Source organism: Falco punctatus (assembly GCF_963210335.1).
Source record: "Falco punctatus genome assembly, chromosome: 6".
Classification (NCBI taxonomy): Eukaryota; Metazoa; Chordata; class Aves; order Falconiformes; family Falconidae; genus Falco; species Falco punctatus.
The window spans coordinates 15,618,048-15,644,343 of NC_137585.1; the positions used below are offsets into that span (position 1 = coordinate 15,618,048).

Consider the following 26,296-nt stretch of genomic DNA (forward strand, 5'->3'; position numbering starts at 1 on the left):
ATTATGATTTCTTATGCATAACTATTTTTATGATGAAGAGTGAACGAGCACATGTACTTCCGTGTACAGTTTCTACCAATATAGTCATCAGACTACACCACACAGCTCAGAAGGAGCAAGGCCATCTATCTCACTTTAATCTGTTTTCTCTGAAGAAAGAAAACATACATCATATCTGGAGATTATGGAAATATGAATGATATACGCAGCCAGTGACATCAGACATATGCAGATGTTTATCAGCTGAGAATCAAGTCCTGATTCGCACAGAGGAATCTGAAAGTATTCAGTGAATGTTGGATTATGCTGATCATTGCATTTTCTGTAGCTATACTTGTATCTGGGTATGCAACACATAAAACAGCAAACCTCTTAATATTGTGTAATATTAAATAACTTAATAAAATACGTGTATAAACATACATGCAAATCTATGAACATTTGGCTTGCTGAAAAAACCATCTAAACCCCACTCCACAGAATACATCTTACAAGCCACATCTGAAGGAGAGGACACACTAACTATATTGTTCAAGAGCATAGGAGGGAGGGGAGGAATTCTGGCCCACAAACCTGAAGCAGAGCTCTGATCCTACAAAAACACCATGAGATCTTTAATGTCCACACAGAGATGTTATGATCTCATTTTTGAGCGTTTCCATCTGAAAGCTCTTCCCCACTGAGCTAGCCACATGGTACTTCATTTATCTTCAAAGTCACTGAAAGCTGAGCCAACTCTACAGGGAGCCAATACACTGATAAACTGAAAGAGGGCTCATGTTAAGTCCCTCTTAGAAGAGATGCCTTCAGGCCATGCAAAGGAAAAACTCAGCTTTTATTTGCAGCCAAAGTGCATGTCTAGCCTTCTCCTTATAAAAAGGACTGTAAAAACACAAAGCAAAGCAATCTGTTGCAAAAACTGGAGAGGGAAGAGCTTTATTTATTTTATTTGTTTTTGCTGAGCTCTAGTTAAAGTTACAATTTTAACAGGGTATTACTTCAGTTTTGAGAGGTATTTCAAAGAATTGCCTTTTGTCAAGCTAATTCTTCTCCAAAATACCTACATTGGCCCTTCACTTGAGACAGGCAACAGCACTGGGCAGAAATTAATTCTATATGGCTACCTCCAGAAGGCAGGAGGGAAAAGAAAAGAAAAAGCCCCACAAAGGGCAACGAAAAAAAACTGTAACACAAGAACGTCAAGAAGACACTTTTCTCCTTCATAACATATTTCCATAGACATTCTCTATGGTTAAAAACGCACAACATAAAGACATTAAGGGACTCTGTTAATTTAACAGGGGCAGGGGAAGATTGTCTCTCTCTCATCTTTGCAAACAGTCTCACATCATGCACCACAGCCACATGCTGAAGCTCAAGTGTTTTGTGCTTACTCTGTTGTAGTTGTCAGCTCCTCTGTAACATGAGTGGTCTGAAGGAGGCCTTCACGTTTCTGGAAAGGAAGAGAGAGTCAGAAACAGAGATGGCATTAGTAAAGGAGAAGCTCATTAGGGCCTCTGCAGCATTCAGCATCTTTCAGAATTCTCAGAGCAGAAAACTGGATAAAGCATGCTCACTAAGTTTTGCAGATGTAGAGGTGAAACAGCTGACACAGGAGGGCTCACTCCCAGAACAGTGGCATTTATCAGGCTGACAGCCAAATGGACGTTTGGGAAATGCGTGTGTGTACATATACAGATATATATATCTGTATGTATTTGCAGCCAACAAACTGGCTAACAATTCTCCCAAGACCACAGTCACATCATGCCTGGAACACAAATTAGAGACAGTTTGTCAGCCCTGTCTTAAAATCCCCAAGGCCACTTGCTCATGTCACGGCGTCAACCAACAATTTGACACAGTTGGCAGCCTGGGTCTGTGGAGAGGTCTGGGGCTGAAATAACACAGATGGCTGCCCCCAGGCCAGGGCTCCAGTGTGCTGGCAAAGCTCTCTGGGCACAAGGGCAGCTCTCCTGGAGCAGGCAGGTTACTGAGGCCACCAGCCACATGCCTTTCAGGCACACATCCGCCAAGGAAATGTAGGGAACATAAAAAGCCCAAGTAGTGATTTCACAATGAATATTATTTCCCTGTTACATGGTTTTCTCTCCTTGGGATAATTTTCTGCATGAATAAGGAGTCTCCTACCCAACAGAGTTAGCATGCAGTGAGATTCAGTTTCAAAACAGCTTTTTAACAGCTTCCTCAGCTCTGTTAAGACACAGCGCCTTGACACAGGTAGGGTCAAATGTTTCTGAGCCTCTCCAGAGTTCTGGAGACAAGGCACATGCCTCTCAGAAGCTGGAAGTGCTTTCACCTGAATCAAAAACTTTCTTAACACCTCTGTGGGTCCCTTCCAAAACTATGGGATATAGCCTTATGCCTGAATGAAGGAACTTCTTTCCTCCCTTATCTGCACTTAGAAAGCTGACACAAAGAGCTCAAATCTCAGCAGCCATCTAGGAACCAGGTCTGTCAGAATGACTTATGGCAGGGTTAATAAAGCTGCTGGCTCAGGTAAGCAGGGAAACCACCACCCCCAGGCACAAGCTCCATACACACATGCCATCTCAATCATTTTTGCCAACTGAACCCCAAATAAGAACTTAGTAGAGAGAACAGCTTTGAGGAGAAACGCATCCTTCCCCAGAAGCAATCTAAGAAATAAAAATTGAAATCTGAAATCATAAGAACTGCCCTTCCAATCCCTACTCAACAAATGAAGGTAGAGTTGCGTTCTCAGGCCACCACCAAGGGAGCCTGGCTGAAGGCACGGTGAGAGCCACGGTCTCCCATAGCTGTGCTGTTACAGCTCCATGCCTGTGCTGGATGCCGCCAGTTGGCCATGTCTTCTCAACACCTCACTTCCCTATCATGCATACATCTCATCCTGCTCCCCCAAGGGAGCCACAGCAGCGGTGCCAGAAGGTTTGGTGAAACAAGCCAGGATGACAGCATGGATGGAAAAATGAGGAAGCATCTGACAGGGCAATGTTTTCTTGCATACAAAACAATGTCATCTTTATTCCGTTCCATCACATCCATGCTTTATTAAAACAGGTTTTGGGACCTTCCTGGCACCACACACCCCAGGGAGAAAATGCTATAAACTGTGAACAAAAACTCAGTAAGCGATGACTATCCACATGCCTGATAAGAAAGAGGAATGGATGCCAACACTGACTCCCCAATAGGTGGAAATGGCAGCATTTCTGTGTAGCCCCCTCCAAGGCAGCTGAGCACGCTGCTGGCACAGCAAGCCTAGGTCCCTTGGCCTTGGAATCCAAAAGCAAACATCATTCTTTGACTCCTTGCACCACTGCTAAGAGACGTCCTGCCTTGCCTCTGACCTTTCAGTCTGCAACTCTGACTAGAAGGGAATTATTGTAAAAATACCTCAGATCTCCCAGCAGCACCAAGGTGGGACATGCTGCAATTTCAAAAACAAGAATGAGGAATGCTAAATGCAAAAGATGGCAATTCCTGAGCCTTGTGAAAACAACAAACACAGTGAGCCTTCAGAACAATTTTTACATTACTACTTTCTGAGAATATTTTCCTGAATTAGGGTGTTTCTTCATCATCAAGTTTACATTTCAAATATCAGGCAGTAGAGTCAGCTGGAAGAAAACCCTCAGGGTTTTCAGTTTTCACTGGAAGCACACAGCGAAGCCATGAAGTTTCTCTCCTCCCTGCCCTCACTGGGGAGGGCTGGAATGACAGGCACATGCCGAGTGACACCAGTGTGAAAACATGTACCACCTTAGACTCGTAACTCAGCACTTGGAGTAGCTATCAATAGGATCTTAATTAGAAGACCCACCTAATCCCTTACCCTGCTAGGACAATTCATGTGTAACTTGGACATATATTGCCACAGTTATGAAATTTTCTGTTTTACACAAAAACTACCAATAAAAAACATTTCTGGAGGTTGATTTAAAAAAAAAATGTTTGAAAGTAACTAGGTTTCAGGAACTCTACTCTTGAGAGAAGCTACCTCATGGAGTTCACTTTATAATACAAAATAATATAAAAAGAAGTGTTTTTCTGTTGGGTTAGTCTTGTAGTTGTTCTAGGTAACACTGACAGATAGATAGGTAAAGGTTCTTCCTTCAAGTAAGGTAAAGCAGAAGGCCCTCTCCAAAATGCTTGCGAGTTTCTGAGCAACTTATACAGTGCAGGACCAAAAGAGGATCGCTTGTTGTTTGACAGATACAGATCCTTCTCAGACTCTAAATTAACTATTTTTAATTTTAAAGAAATACAACACTTTATGACAGTCTCTGTCACCTCAAGACGCTAAAGGAAGGGATAAAGGCAGGGAAGAATTTAAGGGAAGGGCAGAATCACCACCCTTCTGTTGAGGTCTTGGTAAATACTTTCCATGTAGCACAGTGCTGTCATAGTATCTCATTTTATGGAGCAGGACACTAAAAATTAGAGAAGAAAAAGCCCACAATACTTACACAAGCTAGTAAGGCATTTTGCATTGCTCCAGGATGGGCTATGGAAATGCACACAACTTGGCTAAGCAGTAACTTGCTAAACCAGTATGACTCTCTTATACTCACAGTGTAAACACAGCCCTTCAGGGCAAGCAGCACCTCATGCATCTGCAGTGTGAGGGCAGCTCAATAAAGTTGGTAATGAAAATCCTGAGCACCCAAGTCACTCATGAAAGTGAGACTTAATGAGTTGAAAATTTCAGTGTGGGTGTGCTCTTGCACAACACTCCCACAACATCTTGCAAGGTTTTCTTGCTGTGAGGTCAATTCTGCAGAGCTTACAAAGGCACCTAAACTGTTGATTAATCCCCTTAAATGCATATTCAAGCCAGAAAAGTAATTTAAACTAAAACCTCTCAAGAGATGACATTTTATGGTAATTGTGATCTAGTTTGACAGAACAGTAATCATTAGTAGGATCTATAATAAGAGCCTATTTAACAATAAAGTAATAATTATAATAATAATCTTCTTAATAACAGTTTTCTTACTTGGATTAGGAACAATATTAACCTCATTAACACTCTTCTGTTTGTCATTAGTATAACAAAGGCTAAATAAAATCCATTTAGAGAGATCTGTGTTACTGAACCAACATGTATTTTTAGACTAGATTATGGATGTTGAACTACAAAAATTCAATTTACCAAACTGTAAGGCAAAAGTTATTGTTCCAGAAGAAACATGCTTTGGTTTATACCGTGCCTTGCTTTCCATTTAAATAAAGTTGCAGAGTTGCAAGCCTTTCCTAGCAGTATGATAGGGGGGCTGAAACAAGCCTCCTCTTGCCTGGGGCCAGCTGAGGTAGGCTCACAGCCAGCAGCTGTCCTAACCACCGCCAGGACTCCAGGCTCTAGATCCAACAGCAAGAGCTTAGAGCTTAAATTAACTCTCATTGTACCATTACTCTCACACCTTCAGGCACTCCCTTGGGGACACAGAAGCGGCTCTTTCTCTCTTTTGTTTCTTTTACTAGTTTCTGTCAGCCTTTATCTCACCCCATCTTCACCTCCGCCTTGTCTAGCCTCAAGATGCATGAACTCTGGTGAACCAGATGATCTCAGTAGGTGTCTTCTCTGTAGCCCTCCAACATGAAAAGATGTGAAAACACCTTCTCCGTGGCCTTTCCCTCTGCTATAGACGTGGAGATTTCTAGCATCAGGGTGTCAGAGCACTGTTGACCACTTTATATTTGCTTTTTCCTCTTTACCTTTCCAAGACAGTAAAAAGACATTTAAGAAGAAATTGGTGTCCTATTTACATTCATGTTACTTTATATCTGACTCACCATTCTTAACATGAAAAAACTACAGCAGGCTGCTATCAGTTCAAAATCACCTCTTAAAGATAATACATATATTTTTTGTGAGCCAGGGAGTATCCATCAACTACTCATTTACATCACACCCTGTACCTCTAGACCATTCAGGCAGGCAGCCTGGAAAATGACATTATTTAAATGTAAAGTAAAATAAGGCTTGCTAAATCAACAACCATGCAATCACATCTTGTAAGAGGATCCACGTTTGCAAAACAGAGCCCAAGATCACTTTATCCTCTCTATTCCTGCAAGGAAACCTACTACCGCTTGACAGCTCAAACAGTGAATGGCATGAACAAAACGCACTTCAACAGTCTGCTGCCAGCAGCTGAGCCTGCCTTGCAACAACAGCACTGAGCACCACAGCAAACAGTCACCACACAACCAGAGTGCCAGCTGGAACAGCTCTGACTGGTGTTTCAACAGCGGTTGAGAAAAGCTGGGTTTGCATGATACAGACTGTACTGCCACAGGAGCTTCCACTGGGATAGAAGGTGAGGTAACAAGCAAGGGGCACATATGCTCCAAAAGTACAGTCTTTGTAGAGTGAACAACTTGGTCAACACCAAGCAGAGAAAGGAATAACTAGAGCAGTATCCAGGGCAGGATGGAAAAAATCAGGGTTCCTCAGGTCAGATCTCTTTTCCATATCTAAGGAAAGCTAATAAAAACACAAGGCTGTGAAAGAAGTGATAGAAGTCTATTAGCATGCCAAGGAAAACAACATGTCTAAGTCTGCATAATAACTTATTGGGGCAAAAACAACATCAGTAACAGGCTTCCCAGACTAGGGAAATTCTATGTGCTGAAACTCCTTTGTGTGCTGTTTGTGTTTCAATGGCTTCTCTACAAAAAACGCATGCCAAAAACCATTTATTAAAGTGCCAGAAATTACAGACATGACTCTCTCTCATAGAAAATCCCATCACATGTTTTTAGGATATTGCAGTAGCAAATGTTGGTACCAAAAATATTAAAGATACGATGTTCTTGGGGTGACATTTAAGCACAGCAAAAATACATTCCCAGGACTGGGACTCACTGAACAACTGGGACAAGAATTTTCTAAATGACAAAAAGATCAGGGGGGCAATGGATGAGAGCAGCCCAATACTGCAAAATCAGAGTTATAAACAGTGACTGTTCTGATCAGTTTTGAGTTCATACTCACCCGTACAACTACCACTTGTACAGACACATGTTCAGGCAGTCGAATGGGAGCTCGGAAATGCATTGCCAAAGCTACCAGAAGGTGAAGAATGGAAATCAGATTCTTGCCATGGATTGCTAAAGGGAACAAGGAAAATGAAGCAAATAAAATAATTCTGAAGACTTATTTTAAACATACAGCTCTGAGAAAATCGCAGGAAAAAGGCAGTGAAAAATCCCTTTGGTGAACACAGACTTTTTTTGCTTTAATCCTTTTTCCTCTTTTTCCTAAATTTACAAGGCCTACAACACAATTTTATAGGTAATAAAATCTAGATGCAACCCCGCCTTCAAGTTACATGCCTAACTTAGGAGTTCAAACACTTCAGCTCCCTCTCTTGTCAACAAAGACTGGCAGACTCAATCATTGTCTTCCACTGTACTGCCAAAACTGGAGAATTCTGCTTTTAGCAGACTTCCAAAGTGTTAACACAAGCTTTCCTGGCTATATGAGATGAACCCCGCTCAGTGCTTAGGGGAACAGACATCTCAAATTCCACTCTCACTTTTGGACTGTAACAGGCCATGCTTGAACAGAGGACACTTTTTGCTTAGCTTGTCAGAAGCTGCATCCTCCAGCAGGACACAGGATCCTTTTGCTCTCACTGGGGTGGCCTGAAGGATTAGATCACACTCTATAGTACTCAAATGACTAATACATCTCTCACACCTGTAGGGATTCAAATTCAGGAAGCAAACAAACAACTTTCTAATGAAAACATAACTTTAAAAGAAAAAATTACTTCGGTTATCCCATAGCCATGTACATCTGTCCTTAAACTAAGACCACAGAAGAAGGTACCAGTTACAATCCAATACATGGATGTTGCAACACCCTCTACACAAACAAATAAGTAATTTTTAAAAACACACTGCATCACAGAGAATATGATCAACCTACTGATTATCATACCCTCCTTGCCTGTGAAGCCGAGACAGAAAGCCTAACAGAGTCCTTACAGTCAACGTTCCACTTGATTGTCCAGCCATGGGGTCGGAGTAAATCATGGACAGCTTCCAGTACTGTCTGCAACTTTTGTTTCTGACCAATTTCAGATTGCGTCACTTCTGCCACGTTCAGTTTACGGTCAGCCAATTTTTCTGTATTTGGAAAGAACAACAACAAAAAGAACAGACAAAATAAGATTAAACAAGGGCCTGGGTGGGATTAATGAGCACAGAGCACTGGGTAGAGCTGGACTCTGCTAGAAATTTTCCAAAAGAATGATCTTCCTTAGAAAGCAAAATAGCTGAAAGCAAACCTTTCATCAAAGTGCATCAATTCCAATAAAACCTGTGTTAGAAAACTGGTAAGGTCTGGCAGAATATGCTCATCAACCAGGTGTCAAAATACATAACAGTGTTCAGATAGGCACCAAGTTAGTAATAATATTTATTGTAACTCCCATTTTCTTTCACTGTTGAAAAGCATTTGGCACAACACAGCCTCCACTACACAAGGAAACTGCACAGGTTTAATGGACTTTTCTAACAACAATTCGATTTAGGACAAAAAAGGGGAAATTTTGTGTGAACATTTACTTCAGCTTGATAAGCTTTATTTCAGGTTAGCTAAGGTATGAATTTAAGCTAAAGCAAACTGCCTCCACAAACCATCATTTATGAGTCACAGACTCATATGACCCACAGATTTGTACTGGCTTAATGGAACTAATTTAGAGAAAGAAGTTAGTTGATACAGTCTTGTCATGTTGTTATGACATTGTCACATCATGATTGATCACTTCTAAAAATGAACTAATGCAGGAAATTTTGTAAAATGTCATTACTAAAATTTGAATTCTGTTTCTGTAACACAATTATTTGTTGCCAAAGCCACAGACAAGTCATTCTTCTCTTCCTCTGCACTGTGGCCCTTGCCAAAGACACAGAAGCAGAACTTCTAAGAAAAAAAAGGCGAAGAGAGCTGAGAAAGTGAGGTAGAGTCCTCCAGCCATCAGAAAAATGGGAACAGCTAATCTCTTTTCTGCCTTCCACCCTGGAGAAAAAAAATCATCAAATTCACTGTGCTGCTGAGACTACGAAGTCAGGACAAACAAAACATACTTCACCAAAACTTTTTTTCAGAAAGTGGCATGGACTTCAACTCTAAAGATTCTTTCAGAAACATTTCAGAGTTGTCAAAACCTGTTATACCAATATTGAAAACAGTTCTGCTCTCAAGTTCAAGAGTATGTTTCTTCTGGACATTTTACGTAGCTGAAGATATTTTTAATTTTTTAGTTGTTTTTTTTTTTTTAAGAAGTGACAGAAATACAAAAATACTTTAGTAACCCAAACAGAAGAGACTTGAAGGTTATCAAATCACAAATACCTTGAAGATTTTGACTGCTTCTGTCAGACTACAGTAGGAAATTTTTATCAATATCTGGGTAATATTCATTGGGAAAATGTTCTTTAACTAATATGTGTCTGAGTTTTTAAAACTGACTACCAAAACATGGAATTATTATTTTAAATTATTTTAGGTGTTTTTACAAAAAAAAAATATACTACAGCATTCACTCTTTGGACATGAGTTATGGCTCCTATCTACTCTCAGCCGAGGTTAGCAAGCAGAAATTTATTTCCTTTCACCCTGACACCATGTATACCAAGCCACTGCAGTCCCTCCGCACCTCACTACTTGTACCTTGATAAAATTAACTAAACAAGCTGCCTCAGTCAGACAGCTATTTCTAATCTCTTACTCCAAACTGCTTCAAAATAAGCCCACTGACAAGCTGTGGTCTTTCCTCTTTTTTGTGTGTCTGCCTGCTAAGGCAGATCTTCTTGAAACATCTCTCACACACAAGGAATGGTAACGACTGCTTGAAGTGTAATGACCCTATTTTGTTAGCCTTTCTTGCAGGCACCAGAAGACATGCACAACAGAGGGCTGACCATTCCAAGGTCTTGAGCAACAGGAGCACCACCAGAAGCGTGACGTGCTTTGCCTCTTGGATCAATGACATAGCACAAAGATGGATAGATTCAGTAATATAAAGTCTTATTGAAGAAAGCACTGAAGAAAAACACATGATGGTGGTTGATTTGTGATAGCTTCAGGTCGGGGGAGAAGCATTTGCTGTCCAGTCAAGGCCCAACAGGAAGAAAATGAGGAAAAACCAGCCCAGTTAAAGTGTTGGGCTGCAAGATATACATGCCTATGTTTCCTCCTGTAGGATACGCAAAGTCCAACTGAGCTACACGTGTACATATGTATGTAAAACTAAGCACTTTCTAAATGTCTGCAGGCCTGAGGGTGGAACCGTAGCCTCCACAGGGAGCGTAAGAAAGCAATGATACCTACAACAAATGCCTACAATGAAATGCACTACCACCTGCTGTAACAGCAGTGTCTCTATGTTAAGAAGTACAACTGTATTCACACAAATACTCCCCAGCTAAAATGAACTCTACACTCCTGCTCCCCACCATAACTGCAGGGTTCCAGCTGCAGTCTAACCAAGCAGTGTTAAAAAGTACTCTTGTTTTATTCCTCAAGTTATTTTTGAGGAGTTTTATTGCACACAAAATTAATTGCTGTTAACCACTTTCAAAAGTTTGTGAATGCTCACCAAAATGCTGCAGACCTGTTATTTAAGGCGCATACGCAGAAAATTCAGTAAGCAGCATCCGTTAGCACCAGTGGAATTAGCACCGCTAGGTCCTCTTGCCCCACTCTGACACATACATCCCACATCCCAGCCCACTCTGGAAAACATGTCACAAGTAAACCAAGAAAAGTTCTGACTATCTGTCTCCAAGAAACAGTGTGGATTTACAATGGCACTTGAAGCTTCCAAGTCTATTTGTTTGCTAAAAGCACCCCCCCATAAATCACTACATCATCATAAGGCTTTCTCCATTGTGCTTCTTGTGTGAACACACACATTGCAAAGATGTAAGGGGGTTGCAAAATTAAAATTCTTTAACCGAGTATAGGTTTTCATGAAATATTCACACATAGGCGTGTATTACGAGTACATGCCTGCTGCCATGCATTCTCTTTTTCTCATTTTTTTCTCCCTAAAAAGTAATTCTATCAGGACCTCAAAAAAGTTCTCAGCCCAGCAGCTTTCAGAAGCTAAATACACAGACAAGATTTTGGACCACATGGCCTCTACTTGGTTCCCCACTGTAAACACCAATCTCTTCACCTTTTTTCTGCCACATACTTCAGCTGCCTGGACTGTACTTAGTCCACGAAACAAATACCTAAGAATCATCTGGATTTCCTCCCCTTTCAGCAGACAGCCTGAGAACAACAGATGGAGAAGCTGACACTGTAGCTATCAGTAAAACAAATTGTATCCCCGGTGAGATGGTGAGTTACTGCATAGGCCTGCTGCTGTCTGCAGCTTTGGAAGATTAACTTTGGGCCCCCTCCAGTCTTTGGGGACGCCTTCTCTTGTGTGCACTCACCTAGCAGCTTTTGCAGCACCTGCCCATCATAAAGGTCCTCTTCAAGCTGTTTGACAATGATTCTCTCCTCCACCAGCACATCATTAATCCAGTCAATTAGAACCTGGAAATACAGAAAAAGGAAACAAATGTCTAAAAACCACTGAAATATGTTCCTTTCATTCAAGACAGTAATCAGGAATATAAAACAGAGCAAGAGTAACGATATTTATGTATTTCCAAGTTACAGAGATAGACAAAGAGATGATTTTGCTCTAGTGTTTTTAATTCAGGTCTGGCAGCATGACAATTTTAGTGCCCTCTATTTTTCCTCATTAAAATGTCTCATTGCACCAGTTCTACAGCAAGTAGCAACTAGCAGCTCTGCAACAGTAACCTTTGCTATAGTAATCTATATTCTCCAGGTCCCACAACTCACGTCTTACCTGCTTTATGTGAGCAGCAGACCTGCCAACAGATAACAATAGTCCTATGCTCACACCATGATCTCTACCCCGAACAGATGAGTGGTGTGCCAAAGAAGAGCTTCAGAGAGCAAGTACGGTCCTACTACTAGAAGCTAAACAAACCCACTAGCTAGACCCCTGCCATCAGCAACAGGATAAGGCACTTTATCTTAAGTTGTTGCAGAGTACAGAACTCTGAAATTAAAAATTTGGTCAAACAGGCCTGAAACCATTCTACAACACATATAATAGTCCCCATATGCTGACTAACATAACTATAAAAATCATTCAATCACCTACAAAACAGGAATGAACATAAAGAATGTTTAAAAAGAAAAGGAACCGAGTTTATTTTTCCAGGTGCCAAAGATAATAATTTCAAAACAGTTACAGGAAAAATAGCCTTGACTGATTGAAGTTGGCAGTAGTGCTTTCCTCCAATTTATTATTTGGAAAATGAAATTACTTTCATAAAAATATCATTGTGTGGGAAGAGACACAATGTTAAACCCTGCTAAATCCTTGATTCTGTAAGACGGGAAGAATATTGACAGTCACAGACATGCAAAATCCATTAACTAGAGCCACCCAAAGCAATAAGCCTCATTTAACAATTCTGCAGTTTTAAATTTGCTTCATATAAAATTGTGGATTCTTTAAATTCACTTTCTGATTAAATCCCATACTTCTGCCTTTCCTCAGTAGTCACGATGGCTAAGAAAGTTTTGGTGTTTTAATATACAAGAGACAGTGAAACAAAAGAAAGTAAACAAAATATAGACAGGTTTGCACTGGATAACATCCACCTTGGCAATCCTAGGAAACACAAGCATTTGAATGTGTTCATTTGAACATGTTGGTCACAAGGACATTTAAGTTATTAAGCCTGGCTACCGAGGTTCATTGAATCTACCAACCTCAAGTAAGTTTCGCAAGGTTTAGTGTCCACAAAGAAGTTTACAATCCAAACACAAAATATTAATGTTTTATGCACGTCTAATCTCTATCTTTAGTACTTCCAAAGCATGCTGAAAATGTGCAGGGCTGAAACTCAGCTCTAAAAATAGCGTAAGTGGCAAATTTCAGCTGAGTGATATGGCAACTAGCCAATTTATAGAAAGCAAGGATCACCATCAATGCTCACATATTCAAATCACTTTTGCCCTCTCTAAGCTGCCCAGAGGGATTAAAAACCTCAATAATAAAAATGACTCCTCTAAAGAGGAGCTTTATTTCTTTCAAAATAAAACTTTTCTGGTAAGTTATTCACTAGTCAGTATCAGCAACTTGTATCAAAAGCAATCTTCTCTAGAGCAGGTAAAGGAAAAGAGGAGGTAATGCTTGAGACAAATGTGGACATACAAAGTTGTGCTCTGCACCAGTATTATTTCCGCAGTGCTCCCCTGTAACCTTGCAGGAACCTTACCTATCACTTGGGCCATTCCCCCTATCAGATGGTCTCTGCTGTGTGGTTACAGCGACCACCACTGTTCCAACACATGCCACCAAGTTGTTCCACACTTTCACATCCACCTAATGCCTTTTGTTAGGCAAGAGGGTCATACAGTTCCTCCCGCTCCTTCCCCTCATGCAACACCTTCATGGCTCGTAACGCCAATGAATTGACAACTGCACTTGAGGAGCCCAGCCTGCTGGCACAGCAGCTATCCCTGGCACCTGGGGTGCTGGATTGAAAGGGGTATTGCAGCAGCATGCCCTGGCAGGTACATCTCATCCTCTCACTTTGGCTGTGGTCACGGGAGCCATGCTAGGAAGCCTGTCTCCTGAAACATGCTCCAACATGCCCTAGAAACCATCTCCTTCCACTGTCACACAGCTTGATATATGTTACCGCGTGGGGGCAGAGAAAAATGTCAAGACAATTCTTCCTGCGTTTCACCCTCTATCCTCTCAGGATGCCTCTTCAGCAGCCTCTGCATCAGGTAAACTCTCCCTGCCTAGTCCCTCTCCTCTATATTTAAAGCTATGGTTTCCAAAAAAATTGTAACACATCAGCTAGCATCTGCCACAAGGCATCAAACCTTTGGAACTCCTTTGAAAACCCCAACCAAGACTATCTTATTAGGGATTATAGCCAGCAAAACTTAAAAGCAAGAAGATGCAGCCTAAATAAAAGTTAGCAGAGATCTGCTCCACAGGTGGGGAACCATGACCACATTTGGCAAGAAAACTCCAATCAGCTATTCTTGTCTCTTTTTATCTTTTTCAGGGTATAGAAGGACATTCACGTTAAAAGGCGGAGAAAGACATTAGGCCAGACTTCCAAAAGTCCTCAGAAGCTCTGTTAAAGGAAGACTCGGGATGCTAAACTATTTGAAACCATTAACATTTTGTCTGTCCTGTCCTGAATGGTACTGAAGTCAGAATCCAGAAAATGTCAAGGAATTAAAAATAGAAGTCTGGAAGTACCTTCTAATGTAGAAGTCAACATCCGATTTCCAAGAGTTTAGGTACACAGGAATCACAAATTAGCTTTGGGTACAGGGTGTTAAAAAAGGGAAATACGTACACTACGTCCTACTTAAATGTTTCAGAGAAATTTAGCACTGAAGAACTTGTGGCAAAAAAGTACATAACAGAAATATAAGTTAAAAGAACTATGGCTAGACCTTGTTTATTATTTTAATATTTCAGAACCTGAATGAAAGAAAAATATCCCAAAGAACTTTTTAACTTCTTTAGTATTCAGACTACAGCTCCAGCTCCGCCACAAAAAAAAGGATCTGCAGTTTATACTCACAATAAAAAAAATAAATCCAAGTGTTATTTTTTAACAGCCCTTGAAGACTGGCAAGTGCTGCAATTAGAAAACAAAACCAAAAATTAGATGTCCCACCTCTTGATTTCCTGGTTGTGTCTTAATTCGAAGTCTGGAAAAATCTTTCTGCACAGAATTTGGTTTTTTTTTTTTTTTTAAAAAAAAAAACTTTTACAAGGGAAATAAAGCACCATATTGCTTATTGAAATGGTGAACACACAGAAATACGTTGACTCTCTGCTCATGAAAAGTCAGCTCTCCTGTTCTTTGTAGCTGCTCCTCCATGCAAAGACAGAAGCAGAATATATTTAATAACGCCTACAAATGAAAAGAGCCTGATACAGGCACATAGTACATGGTGGGAAACACACAGAAGGTGTGTTTCCACACAACCTACGCTGTGTTCAAGTTTTGGGGCAAGACACTGAGGTGTTGGAGCATGGCCAGAGAATGGCAGTGAAGGTGGTAAGGGTCTGGAGCACAAGTCCTATGAGGAGCAGGTGAGGGAAATGGGGTTGTGTAGTATGGAGAAAAGGAAGCTCAGGGGATGCCTTGTCACTCTCTACAGTTACTTGAAAGGAGGTTGTAGCAAGGTGGGTGTTGGTCTCTTGTCCCAAAGAACAAGCCATAGGATGAGAGGAAACGGCCTCAAGTTACATCAGGGGAGGTTTAGATTGGACAGTAGGAAACAATTCTTCACCAAAAGGGGTCATCAAGCATTGGAACAGGCTGTCCAGGGAAGTGATTGAGTCACCATCCCTGGAGGTATTTAAAAGACATGGCACTTAGGGATGTGGTTTAGTGGTGGACTTGGTAGTGTTGTGTTTGCAGTTGGACTTGATGACCTTAAAGGTCTTTTCCAACCTAAGTGTTTCTATGATTCTATGCTTACCTTCAGTCTGCCTGGTCTCATGCTTCTCTATCCATTTTTTCGTTTCTGTGCCTGCATTTCATACACCCGCAGTTCAATATTGACCTTTACGCTCGGGCTACATTTGCTGTGTTAAATAATGGGTGTAAGAGGAACACGCCAGTGCTGAGGAAGTGCTTTACTGCAAAGCCTCTTCTCCCAATGTGAGCCCTAACATCCTTACACACAAGGGCTGGTGAACCCACAAGATCCCCCACATAGTTAATGATCTTCAATGCACCCGAGACTCAATCTTTTGCAGTACTTGGAGACTCACAAAACAGCACGCAGGTACACGGAAGTGTTCATTAGGTCACTTGTCATACCTTTATATAAAGCTGCTTTTCTATAGTCTTCTATAGTATTTGGGATTAGCAGCTTGATTTTAAAACCTTGATACAGTATCTCAATGTCCTGACAAACATGCTTACCCTTTCAAGCATATCCATTCTCACACAAAACATCTCTGAATTGCATCAAATGCTCAGACACATGCATATGCATTTGTTGCCAAATTTCCAGTGGTGCTTTAAATTCTGACACATCCATTTATCGTATCATTTTTAGGACAAATGCATATGTCCACTTAAATGAGCCATGTTACATTACTAAACATTGGGCTGAAAATTGAAATCTGCCACGTGGCAGACAGCGGAAACAAAAGTGATGGAAATCTAGAAAGAAAAATTAGCGTGCCTGGCAAATTTGTTTTTTTAGTTCATGTAAGATGGGTTTTTACATCACACTTCATCAGCTCAGTGAAGTATTTTTGTTCTGCAGGCTGGCTGCTCCCATCGCAGTGACGCACATTCAGAGTTAATCTGTAGAGTTCAAGGGCATAAGGACCTCACAGTCATCGCTACACAGCGATAGATAAAATGAAAAATAAGACAAAATACATGAACACATGTGGCACAATGGGAAAACAGGAAGCCCAGTCACCAAAAACAGCAAAGAAAGAAAACTGATTTCAATGACCCTTTTCCCCCTGACTTCTGGGAGAATTAGGAAGCAGAGATCAAAAGGTATGAAAGCTTACTGGCTTCAGGGTTTAGCATGGAAAGTAATATTAAGAATTCATATTCAGGCCTGGAAACTGTTGACTAAGCACAAAGCACTGGCAGCCTGTAAACACAGAGAAGGCTTCTTGTTTTCAGAAGCACACCACATAGCATTTAGGAAGCACAGTTTCTTCTGGTCACTTGCAAAACCTTACCCAAAGGCCAGCGGCTTCATTTCGGTTTTCTCTTCACCACAGTGAATTTTAAGAAGCCATAAAATTAGACATGGAAAAAAGTGATAATTTACTACAAATGAGAATGTTTACTCATTTTAGGAAGTATCTAGATCAGCAGTGTTTGGATCTGTATTAAGTTTAGATGAGGCTTTAAAGGCCACAAGTTGTTGCAGTATCAGCCAGTTTTAGGGAAGTCTTTGCAGGGACAGAAAGTGTCTTGCAACTGTGACTTGCTGTCTTTTGTCAAGGCAAGGCACTTTGATGAGACCCAGCTCTTGCAAGTTGCTGTTTGGATTCAATTAGTAGCAGCTTTTCTTCATACTTTTCCCACTGAAATACATGAGAAAACCCTAGGAAATCTGCCACATATGTGATACGTTAAAATGTTTTTTCAAAGTCTCTGACTCAATTCCTACTGCCTGTTAAGTCTAATTATGTTTAGGACTACAACCAGCAATGAAGCTTTTGAAACTTTTACCCTTCGGCAATATCCAAACCAGAAAGGGGGGAAAAGATTCTTTCCACCTTTACACCCAATGGAAAGGGATTGTAAACAGATTCACAGTAACATATAGACTAGAAACCTGAGTGAAGAGTAGAAAAAGAAGCAATGTATCACAGGACACCTCTATATCCCATCACAAAACCACCCAAACTTACAATTCAAACACTCACTTAAGTCAGCAGTGCGCTTGTCACTTGGCAAATATTGGGAAACGAGTAAAAGAAGCTCACACATTCAGACACCAGAAACAGTATTTTGCAAATACACACACACACATATAAAAATATAAGTAAAACAGTAACTCATCTCTTTCCCTGATTAAAATTTTCAGGTTTAGGTCTGCTCAGCCATGTATCAAACTGATTACACACAGAGCAAATGAAGTGAGGAAGAAAAGGCTTCTGGCCACAGCCTGTGGCCAACTATTTTTAGAGTACCATCAATGATGATAATGAGCAACATTTTGAGACATAATTCTAGTTCCTGATGATTTTCCTATGTGCAAGAGGACTTAAAGCTGGTATTTTAGCTTCCCAAACTACGCAGCCTTCAACAAGGAGATTCACTATTTGCTTTAATAAGAGTGAGGGTATGAGGCTTTTTGTTGCATTGGGTTTTTTTCTGTTGGTGTCTCCATGTTACCACAATGTGATACAATCTGTCTCTCCAGAGTCACAAAAGCTCTGTCAAAATCACTTCCAAACTCTCACACATGGCTTGCACTATGCATGTAATTCCTATGGCATGAGGCTAGCAGAAATTAAAACAACATTCTGTGGAGACAAAGAGATATTAAAGCAGTGTCAGCAACAGATAACTGCAGCTTCTTTGCACTGAGATCCATTTTCCCAACTGCATGTAACTGACAGAACAGAAACACTCAAAACCAATGATGGTAAACCATTGGCATGTCTAACTGGTGTTGAAAGAGATTTGGGCTGGCACCAAGGAAATGAAGTCATACTGCCAAATTTCAAAAGGCATGAGGCTCTGTTGCTGCTATTGACACATTCCTCTCAGAGGGGAAAAGAGAGAGAACCACTCTGAACTAAAAACACCCTCCATCTATTCAATCCTCACTCTTTGCTAGTCTGTGGAAATCTTTCATTCCAAGCTCTGTGGGGCAGGCAGTCGCAGTCTTTTCTGCTGGCTGCTGCTGTACAGCATTTTGCACAGCTAATTCTCATCCCAGCACTGGGGCTCTTGGAAAATATCATTAACTACTGAAGAACAGAAAACAAAGAATAAATTGCTCATTTTTTTTCATTATCCAACTCTGTGGCATAAAATAGGTTTTGCCAACATAACTCAACCCCCTCCCTGCCTTACAGATTCACACCAACGTAGCGTTTAATATTTTTCTAGCTGAATCTCCATAAAAACTCTCAACTGCTGAGAGGTATGCAGATGATTAGCCATTACCTAAATTACATCATTTTCAAGTAGACACTCTACGGGACACATCTCTCCTTTAAGGATGATCCCAAGGAAACAATTTCCAGTTATGTGCTGTTCCCCGCACCAGCTGCTCCAGTTCAGTTAGTAATATGCTGCTCTCTCTTCATGCAAAGTGTAAACTGGCACGGTGAACCACAGCCTGATTCTGCAGCGTGCAGTAAGCACTCAGATACATTTTCAAGTGCCGCTCTAGCCCTGATTTTCATTCTTCCTGAAGCTTTTCATAACCTTGCTAGACTACGACATCCATGGAAGACTCACCAACTCACATTAAATTCAACAGCAAAATTCCCAACTTAAAAGCAATTCTGATCTCAGTATCTAGTCTCCTGCATCACAGAGTGCATCTGGTTCCTTCACTGCAACAACTCTGTTTCAGCCAAATTATGCATGAAAATATCACTGTCACACTAGCAGAGAAACCACAGCGCATTTTTAAAAGAGTGGTGCAAGACCACTGTACCTTTTGAGAGAATTAATAGATTTAGGTACTAACAAAGAAAGAATGTGCAAATTCACTTAATTTAAAACCACCATGTATTCCAGGTGAATTAGAATAACAAAGAAATTTGATCACAACTCTTTGCTAAACTCAATTTGATGTGGTTTTGTAATCCTAAACATGTTACTGCAGTGTTAATAAGAGGTCACTAAGCTTGTTTTAAAGATGCACCAGACGAGCAGTTTGCTGAGGCATTCTGTGAAGCATATTTGTGCAGCCAGGGTGCACAAGGTTTCCTGAAAGGAATGTACCACAGCTCAACCCTCTATCCAGAGACGGTATACACTACCCAGAGTTCTAAGACCCACCCAGCTACAGCTGCATGGTTGTTTCCAAGAAGTGTGTGTGCTTGTGTTAATTTTCATGCTATACTTTGTCTGTATTATTTTTAAATTATTTTTTGTTAGAAAAAGGACACATTTGTTTGGAATTGCCGTCCCTTCTCTTCCTGCTCAAGTTTTCACTATGTTAACCTCAACGACTTACTGCATAGAAAAGTTTCTCCTAAATGCTAGACCCTCAAGATCAAATCTTTCATCATGCCTGGCAGAAACTATGAGCACTGCTTCGGCAGGAAGCCATACTTCACATCAGCACAGCTGGAAACACCGTTATCAACACCTTGGGCAGGCATCTCCAGTGACAATACAGATTCAGGACAATCTGGTCCTTGCCCCAAGTAGCCAGGTAAACTGAGGACTTCTCTCTTTAAAAAAAAAAAAACAAAAAAAACACACCACACACCCCACCAAACCAACAGAATATAGGGCAAGAAGAATCTCAGTTCCAACTTTTCTGTAACACTAGAGGTCTCCTCCTTGTGCCCTACCATGCCCGTGCTCATTTCAGTCCTACTCCTTTTTTCTCCTGAAATCTCACTAAGGCTTTCCAAAACTCCTTCCCTGTTTTCATAAACAGAAGGAACCTATGTTTACGTGCGGTGAGTGCAGGTAGATTCAAGCCAAGCACTGATCCTCACTGTGATAATCACAAGGATATGAATGGACAATGGAGCCTTACTCTGTAAGTACCATGAGCACTCTGACATTCAGCCTTTTCTTTTTTCTCTCATTGTTACTTTCAGCCTTACCTTGTTGATGACGTCAGTTTTCACATATACTTCAGTAACAAGTTGCTATTCCTCAACTACATTCTTAGTAATCAGCTTGTAAATTACTCCAGCTTACTAGTTGAAGATTTGAAGGAGGACAAAATTTCTTACCTTGATCAGTTCTTTGAATTTGGGGTCTTCTTTTGAGTTAGGATCGATCATCGTGCGTTCTTCGTTCTCCTCTGTCGAAGTAAAAATAGGAAACTTTAGCGAGATCCACCTCAAATGTACACTGCTGAAATACTGCAACAATTCCTAATCATGAAGTTGCCTGTCAGCTGATCAAGAAATGACAGTGCCTAGTCATCATCTTAGCAAGGGAATTTCCGATGATCAAAGTGTTAGGCATTTTTAGAGACACACAGAAAGATAACACAGCTCTAACTTCCCTAAAATAAGATTATTTCCACTGATTTTCCCCAGCTCAGACCCTGCTGTATGCAGAATACTTCAGAAAAATTGCCATCCTCTGTACCCTGAGGGGCATGAGAACATCGACATACCAAAAAGTGCAGTCAACTAGTTTTCTCCCTCTCCTCAATTTTTATTTGATTTCTATTTGAAAATACCTGTCCCAAATTACACCATCTTGAAGAGTACAGCAAGCTTATGGTACTGCACTCAGTGTAGCTGCTGAGACTTGGGCTGACACTTTGTTCCTGTGCTCTCTGGTTCCCTGAAACTTTGTCCTTAACCTCTGGTTAAGCTGGAGAATGAAAATTACCCCAATTTGTATCAGTTGTACTTGTGCATGGTGAAAGAACATCAAATAGATTTCTGAGGTGTAAAGTCTTCCATTTCTTCCATTGCTGGGAGATGGAGAGATGTGAGAAATGCTCTCCAATGGCCAGCAGGACAACCACAAGAGGCACAAATGTAAAGATTTATTTTTAGAAGGGATGATTTGATGCAGAAATGTTGGTAGCAAAATTAACTTGACTTCAGTAAGGTTAACAATCAAACAATCTTTGGCAAAATTATCTTCAAAACAGCACACATGGACACGTGCGTGATGTGCATGTTTGTATGCTACCATAAATATGGACACCAGTATTTAGGAAGCAGCTGGAGTAAGTCTCATTTTAGATTCTGGTGCTTGCTTTCAAGTAGCAGACCTCTCCCTGCACCCTTCATTTTAGCTCCTTCAGTAGCCAAGTAGTAGCTGTGACCTAGGTTAGATCTGTTCCTTTCAGTGGGGTGCAAATCCTGGCTACTACAAAACAGGAGCACAAGGATGGATGGCAGTGTCACAGCTATGCAAGGAGATCCACATCTTTTCAGCTGAAATTAATATATAAAATATTTTAAAAAATAATAATATTATATATTATTATTATTTATAAACCCCATGGATTTATCTTTAGCTGAGTCTAGACAGTCCATATGGAATTCTATTTTCCTATTGATTTCTTAATTCCTTGCAGCATGACAACAGAGGGGTTTCGGTATGACCATTACTCAGGCCACTGCCACACTGTATAGAGGAACCCTTTAAAACCTGACAATGCCCAGCCTACAGTGACTGCCTATTGCAGTGCTAGACTTCACTGCTATCAGATGGGAAACACGACACTCGCACATCCTAGACAGAAGACTGACTATATCATCTAACTGGTTACCTTAGATTTTACCCAGACATTTGGGTTCAGTATTTTCCAGGGCCCCTTATCTTTCTTAAATAAGACCTTGCTACCTGAATATACTTGACAAATTTCCACAAACCTAGAAAGAAAACCATGAATTCTTTTGCTGCTTTTTTCCTCCATTCCTTTACTTCATTACTGCCTAGGATGAGTCAGGCAGTCTAAGCACAAGGAAGTGACACCCACTACACACCCAAAATATTGCTAACTGAAACCCTGGACCAGATTTGACCCATAATGCTATACGATTCACCACAGAACTTTGCTTAAGGTTCACAAGGTTCACTGGTGGTCATGTCTTTACATGACAGACTTTCAGCAGTGATCCTGAATCTTCTAAAATCTCACACAGCTTTAGTGGTACCCAGAAGAAATCATTGGAGACACTCCTAATCCACATACATACACAGAGCAATCAACACTTTGTCCGCATCTCAGGAGAACAGTACTTGCATTTGCTACTACTCTTTTCATCAGAAAGTCTAAATAACTAAAATTTGTTTTTTAATTTACTGTTTTAATATTTGTCTCCATGACAGCTTGCTTCAGCTAATTCTGTAGATTAAGAGACATATGGCCAGGAAAGAAAAAAAGTCTTTTATTTCAACAAGTTTTAAAGACTTTCTGCTGTTGTAGGGACTTGGGGAGGAAACTGAGAGAACAGGTGAATATTTAACTTTTTTCTATAAAGAATTACTTCTTTTACATACTTCTATCTTAATCACATTTAATTACTATTTTCAAAAGCCTAAATGCTCATCTGTTCATCCATTATCACGTCTCATTTTGCTGCACTGTCATTGCAAAGTGGCAGCAGTAACCCAAGGAGGAACATGGCATACGCTAGTTAACAGTGTAGTATGTACATTGAGACAAGGCAGTTTTAAGGGTTCCACAGAAATCATGACACACACTTCTGCCACAGACTTTCTGTGGGCTGATCCTTTTGCACTTCAGTTCCCCATCTATACACACAGAAGAGAGAACATACCACTTCCTTACCGAAGGAGGATGCACTTGGCCAATGGGTTAATGGAACTGAAGTAAATAGGCACACAAATTCAGCAGTACTTTCCATGTAATTCTTTGCAAACCTCAACTTTCTATCTACTTTCAGGATGATCACAGAAGAACTCAAGCTCTTTGCCAATTCATTGAACAAGTCCATTTTTGCCTAAGCTACCTAGCTTAAGTGTATCTGCATAATTGGCACTGCTCTTTAAATTCCATTTTAGCCCTTCTAATTTCTAATCTACATGTAACATGCAACAGTTCTCAATTCTCATGCCCAATTCTCTCAGTTCAAACTGAGCAATCTATATTCAACAGTAAAGCAATGACTACAGGAGTCACAGTGGTGACCTTCACTAATAATTGTTTAGTTGAAGTCTGTAGCATGAATACTTTACCTAATAACGTGTCTTCTGGATGGATGTCCACAGTGCTTGGGTTCATTGGTGCATTGATAGCATTTTTGCCTTCTTCTTGGAGGTCACTCACTGAAGACATGGAAGAAACAGAAAGACAGACTGTAATGAACGCAAAGTTGGCAGATATGTAGGGACTGAAAAAGGTATTTATTCACAGTAAGAGAAAACTGGATCTGGTAGCTCAATTTCAAAACAGGTGCACAGTTTATGTAATTAAGAACTGCACCCACAGTGGAAAATAATATCAAAAGCAACATCCTTTTATATCTTCTCATTAAACTGAGCCACCACACAACTGGCCAAAAATACTTCACAAGAAAATCAATTATGTGGTAAGAGCAACCTCGGAGTGCTTGTTTCTCCAGAAGGAAGGGGTGTGAGCTTTGTCTGCAGGACAGCCCAGATCCAGAAAAGACAACAAACTGTAAAAACAAACTCCTTTTCTGATAGCATGACCCCCACTCATCACCACCTTTTCCAGCTGCAGAACACCAGGAACTGTAGCTTGGTACTGGCCTTATTAAAAGCCTCAGAGTATTCCAGGGAAACCTCCCAAATAAAGATGAAAATTTATTTAATTCTAGCATTGCCACTGGCTAAAAATACATGTAGCATGATCCGGTAAACACAAATCTGAAATCTGTGATTTCAAGCTCTTGTCCTAAACCTACAGCTATCATTTAGGAAAGTCAGTAAAGTACCCTTCATCAAGAAAACAGATATTCAAATATTTCCCTGTGTCCTGCCAGATGGGAGGAACTGAACTTGAGGACAAGTACCGAACAGTTCTTTAGTATCTTCAGAGAGCCTGACTGTAAGAAAAGCACTAGCAATGCTGTAACACTTTTACACTCTCCAAGGCACATCTCCCTCCTAAACTCAGATAACTATTATTTATTTATAATAAGCCAAGCTACTGAAATAGATGCATTTGAATTAGGAGACACAAAGACACTGTAACAGCCCCATCTATTCAGTGACAGTTCTGCATTAGCATGGGCTAAGATCATCTGTAGCAGCATCTGAGGCATCACAGTCTCCTTTGAGAGAGGTCCAAGCCCCATACTCTCTTCAGGAAAAAGCAAGGACTTCCAAATAAATAAGGTCTGCTAGGCAAACTTTTCAGGGAAAGAAAAGGAGGTACAATTAACTAATAGCTACAATACCCCAACAAGGACTACCTTCAAGAACCGTCACTATTCCCCTTTCCCACTGGAAAAATCAAACCACAAGCTAATCATTTGTACACAGTCTGCAAAGGTTACAAAATCCTGCATCAGTACTGGCTCTTTTCCTGCTTGACTGACAGAGAAAACAGATCCTACTGCCCCAGAGGACAGGGAAGAATGCCCACTCCTTTCACAGATACTTGAACCGGGTGCTTAAATCAAGTTACCACATTTCTTAATTGCAGTTCCAAGATGTTAGTTAATTCTTGTCTACAGCATGATATTGAACACAACTAAAAATCCTCAATTATGAAATACTGTTCTTATGTTCTGCAAGCAACAGACACCAGTCTCATATTTTGAGACCTTATGGCTTATGATCCATGTTAGAGCAACTGGTTGGAGCTAACGAGGAGTAAAGACTGGTGGAAGGGGGCTGCCAGCAGTAAGCACAGATTGCTTTCTGTATTCTGTACCTTCTGCAAAGGGAAGAGGAGAACCGTGTTCTTGACTGCAAACATAATACAATGTCTGCAGGCTGAGATTTAACCTCCTGAATAAATGTCATTATCAAAAGAAACTCGTAATTACACCCCTTTCCTGCATTCATTCTCATTTTCTCAGAAAACTCTTCAAACAGAAGTCAGGGAGCTAAAAGGCCTCACGCAACAGACCCCAGCAGCTCTAACAGCGTGCCTTACCCAGCCCTGTTTGCATTACGCCCGTCTAGAGCTTTCTCACCCCAGCAGCTGGTACACCGCAATGCCGACAGGAATACAGCCACCAGGAGGCAAAAGAAAAATCGTGTGGAAACCAGGCATTAAAAGTAAGATTTTTAAAACCCTGCTAGGACTATAAACGCCCAAATTCCACTTAAATTAGACTCCTTTTGGAAGTACCAGCCTTGTTTCTAGACATAAGTTTCTTCATTATTGTAGCTTTGCTGTCATTATGGGAATGCCAAGCGTTCAATAAGGTCTGGGCATCACTGTTCCTAATGCTCTGCAAATGCAGAACAGAGCTGCTAAGTTCCTCCAGGCAGTGAATACACAGTACTATCTTCAGTGCATGCTATAGAAACTACATGTGGCATATACGTCAAGCCAGAATACTTTTAAATGCAGCTATACTAGTTTTATTTCCAAAAGTTCATTTAAGTTGATACACTTTTTATTTTTAATATAAAGATGATCCCTACTCTTCCTAACAAAAATACCTTGTTTCTGAGCAATTTGCTCAACTAAAATATTAATATGAACTTGTGTATTAAGCCCCCATCCCTCACAACCTGAAGAGCTCGCCTTCAGATCCAGTGCAGCTGGGCCAGATCCCACAGGACCAAAACATCCTCTTCCACCACCACCGGCAAAGCACGGCTATGGCAGCAGAAAGCCTCCCAAGGCCTGCCGCCCAGGGAGAGCCCTGCTTACAGACAGCCCAGCCCATACACCAGGCCCTAGGCAGACAGCTTATGAAGAGATTCTTGCTACAAACATCATGTTTCCTACCTCCTTTTTTGTGCCTCTTGCACAGGAGCCCTGCCATCCCAACCCCGGCAGCACAAGCAGGTCGCAGACAAACGGCGTGAGCTGTCTGAATGCTGAAGGAGCAGCAGCAACTGGATAAGGGGCTGCCAC

The 26,296-nt window shown here is 40.8% G+C and overlaps 1 protein-coding gene across 3 annotated transcripts in view; it reads right to left on the minus strand.

The window, feature by feature from the left end:
- Positions 1-26,296, minus strand: part of PARVB (parvin beta) — a 74,189-nt gene that overhangs the window by 17,013 nt on the left and 30,880 nt on the right. For all 3 annotated transcript variants that reach the window (XM_080390824.1, XM_080390823.1, XM_080390825.1), the window contains exons 2-7: positions 23,470-23,559; positions 20,529-20,599; positions 11,470-11,572; positions 8,002-8,142; positions 7,004-7,119; positions 1,395-1,453 (exon numbers count right to left, since the gene is read on the minus strand). In XM_080390824.1, coding sequence (XP_080246950.1) covers positions 1,395-1,453; positions 7,004-7,119; positions 8,002-8,142; positions 11,470-11,572; positions 20,529-20,599; positions 23,470-23,559 — 580 coding nt within the window. The remainder of the gene's footprint in view (positions 1-1,394; positions 1,454-7,003; positions 7,120-8,001; positions 8,143-11,469; positions 11,573-20,528; positions 20,600-23,469; positions 23,560-26,296) is intronic.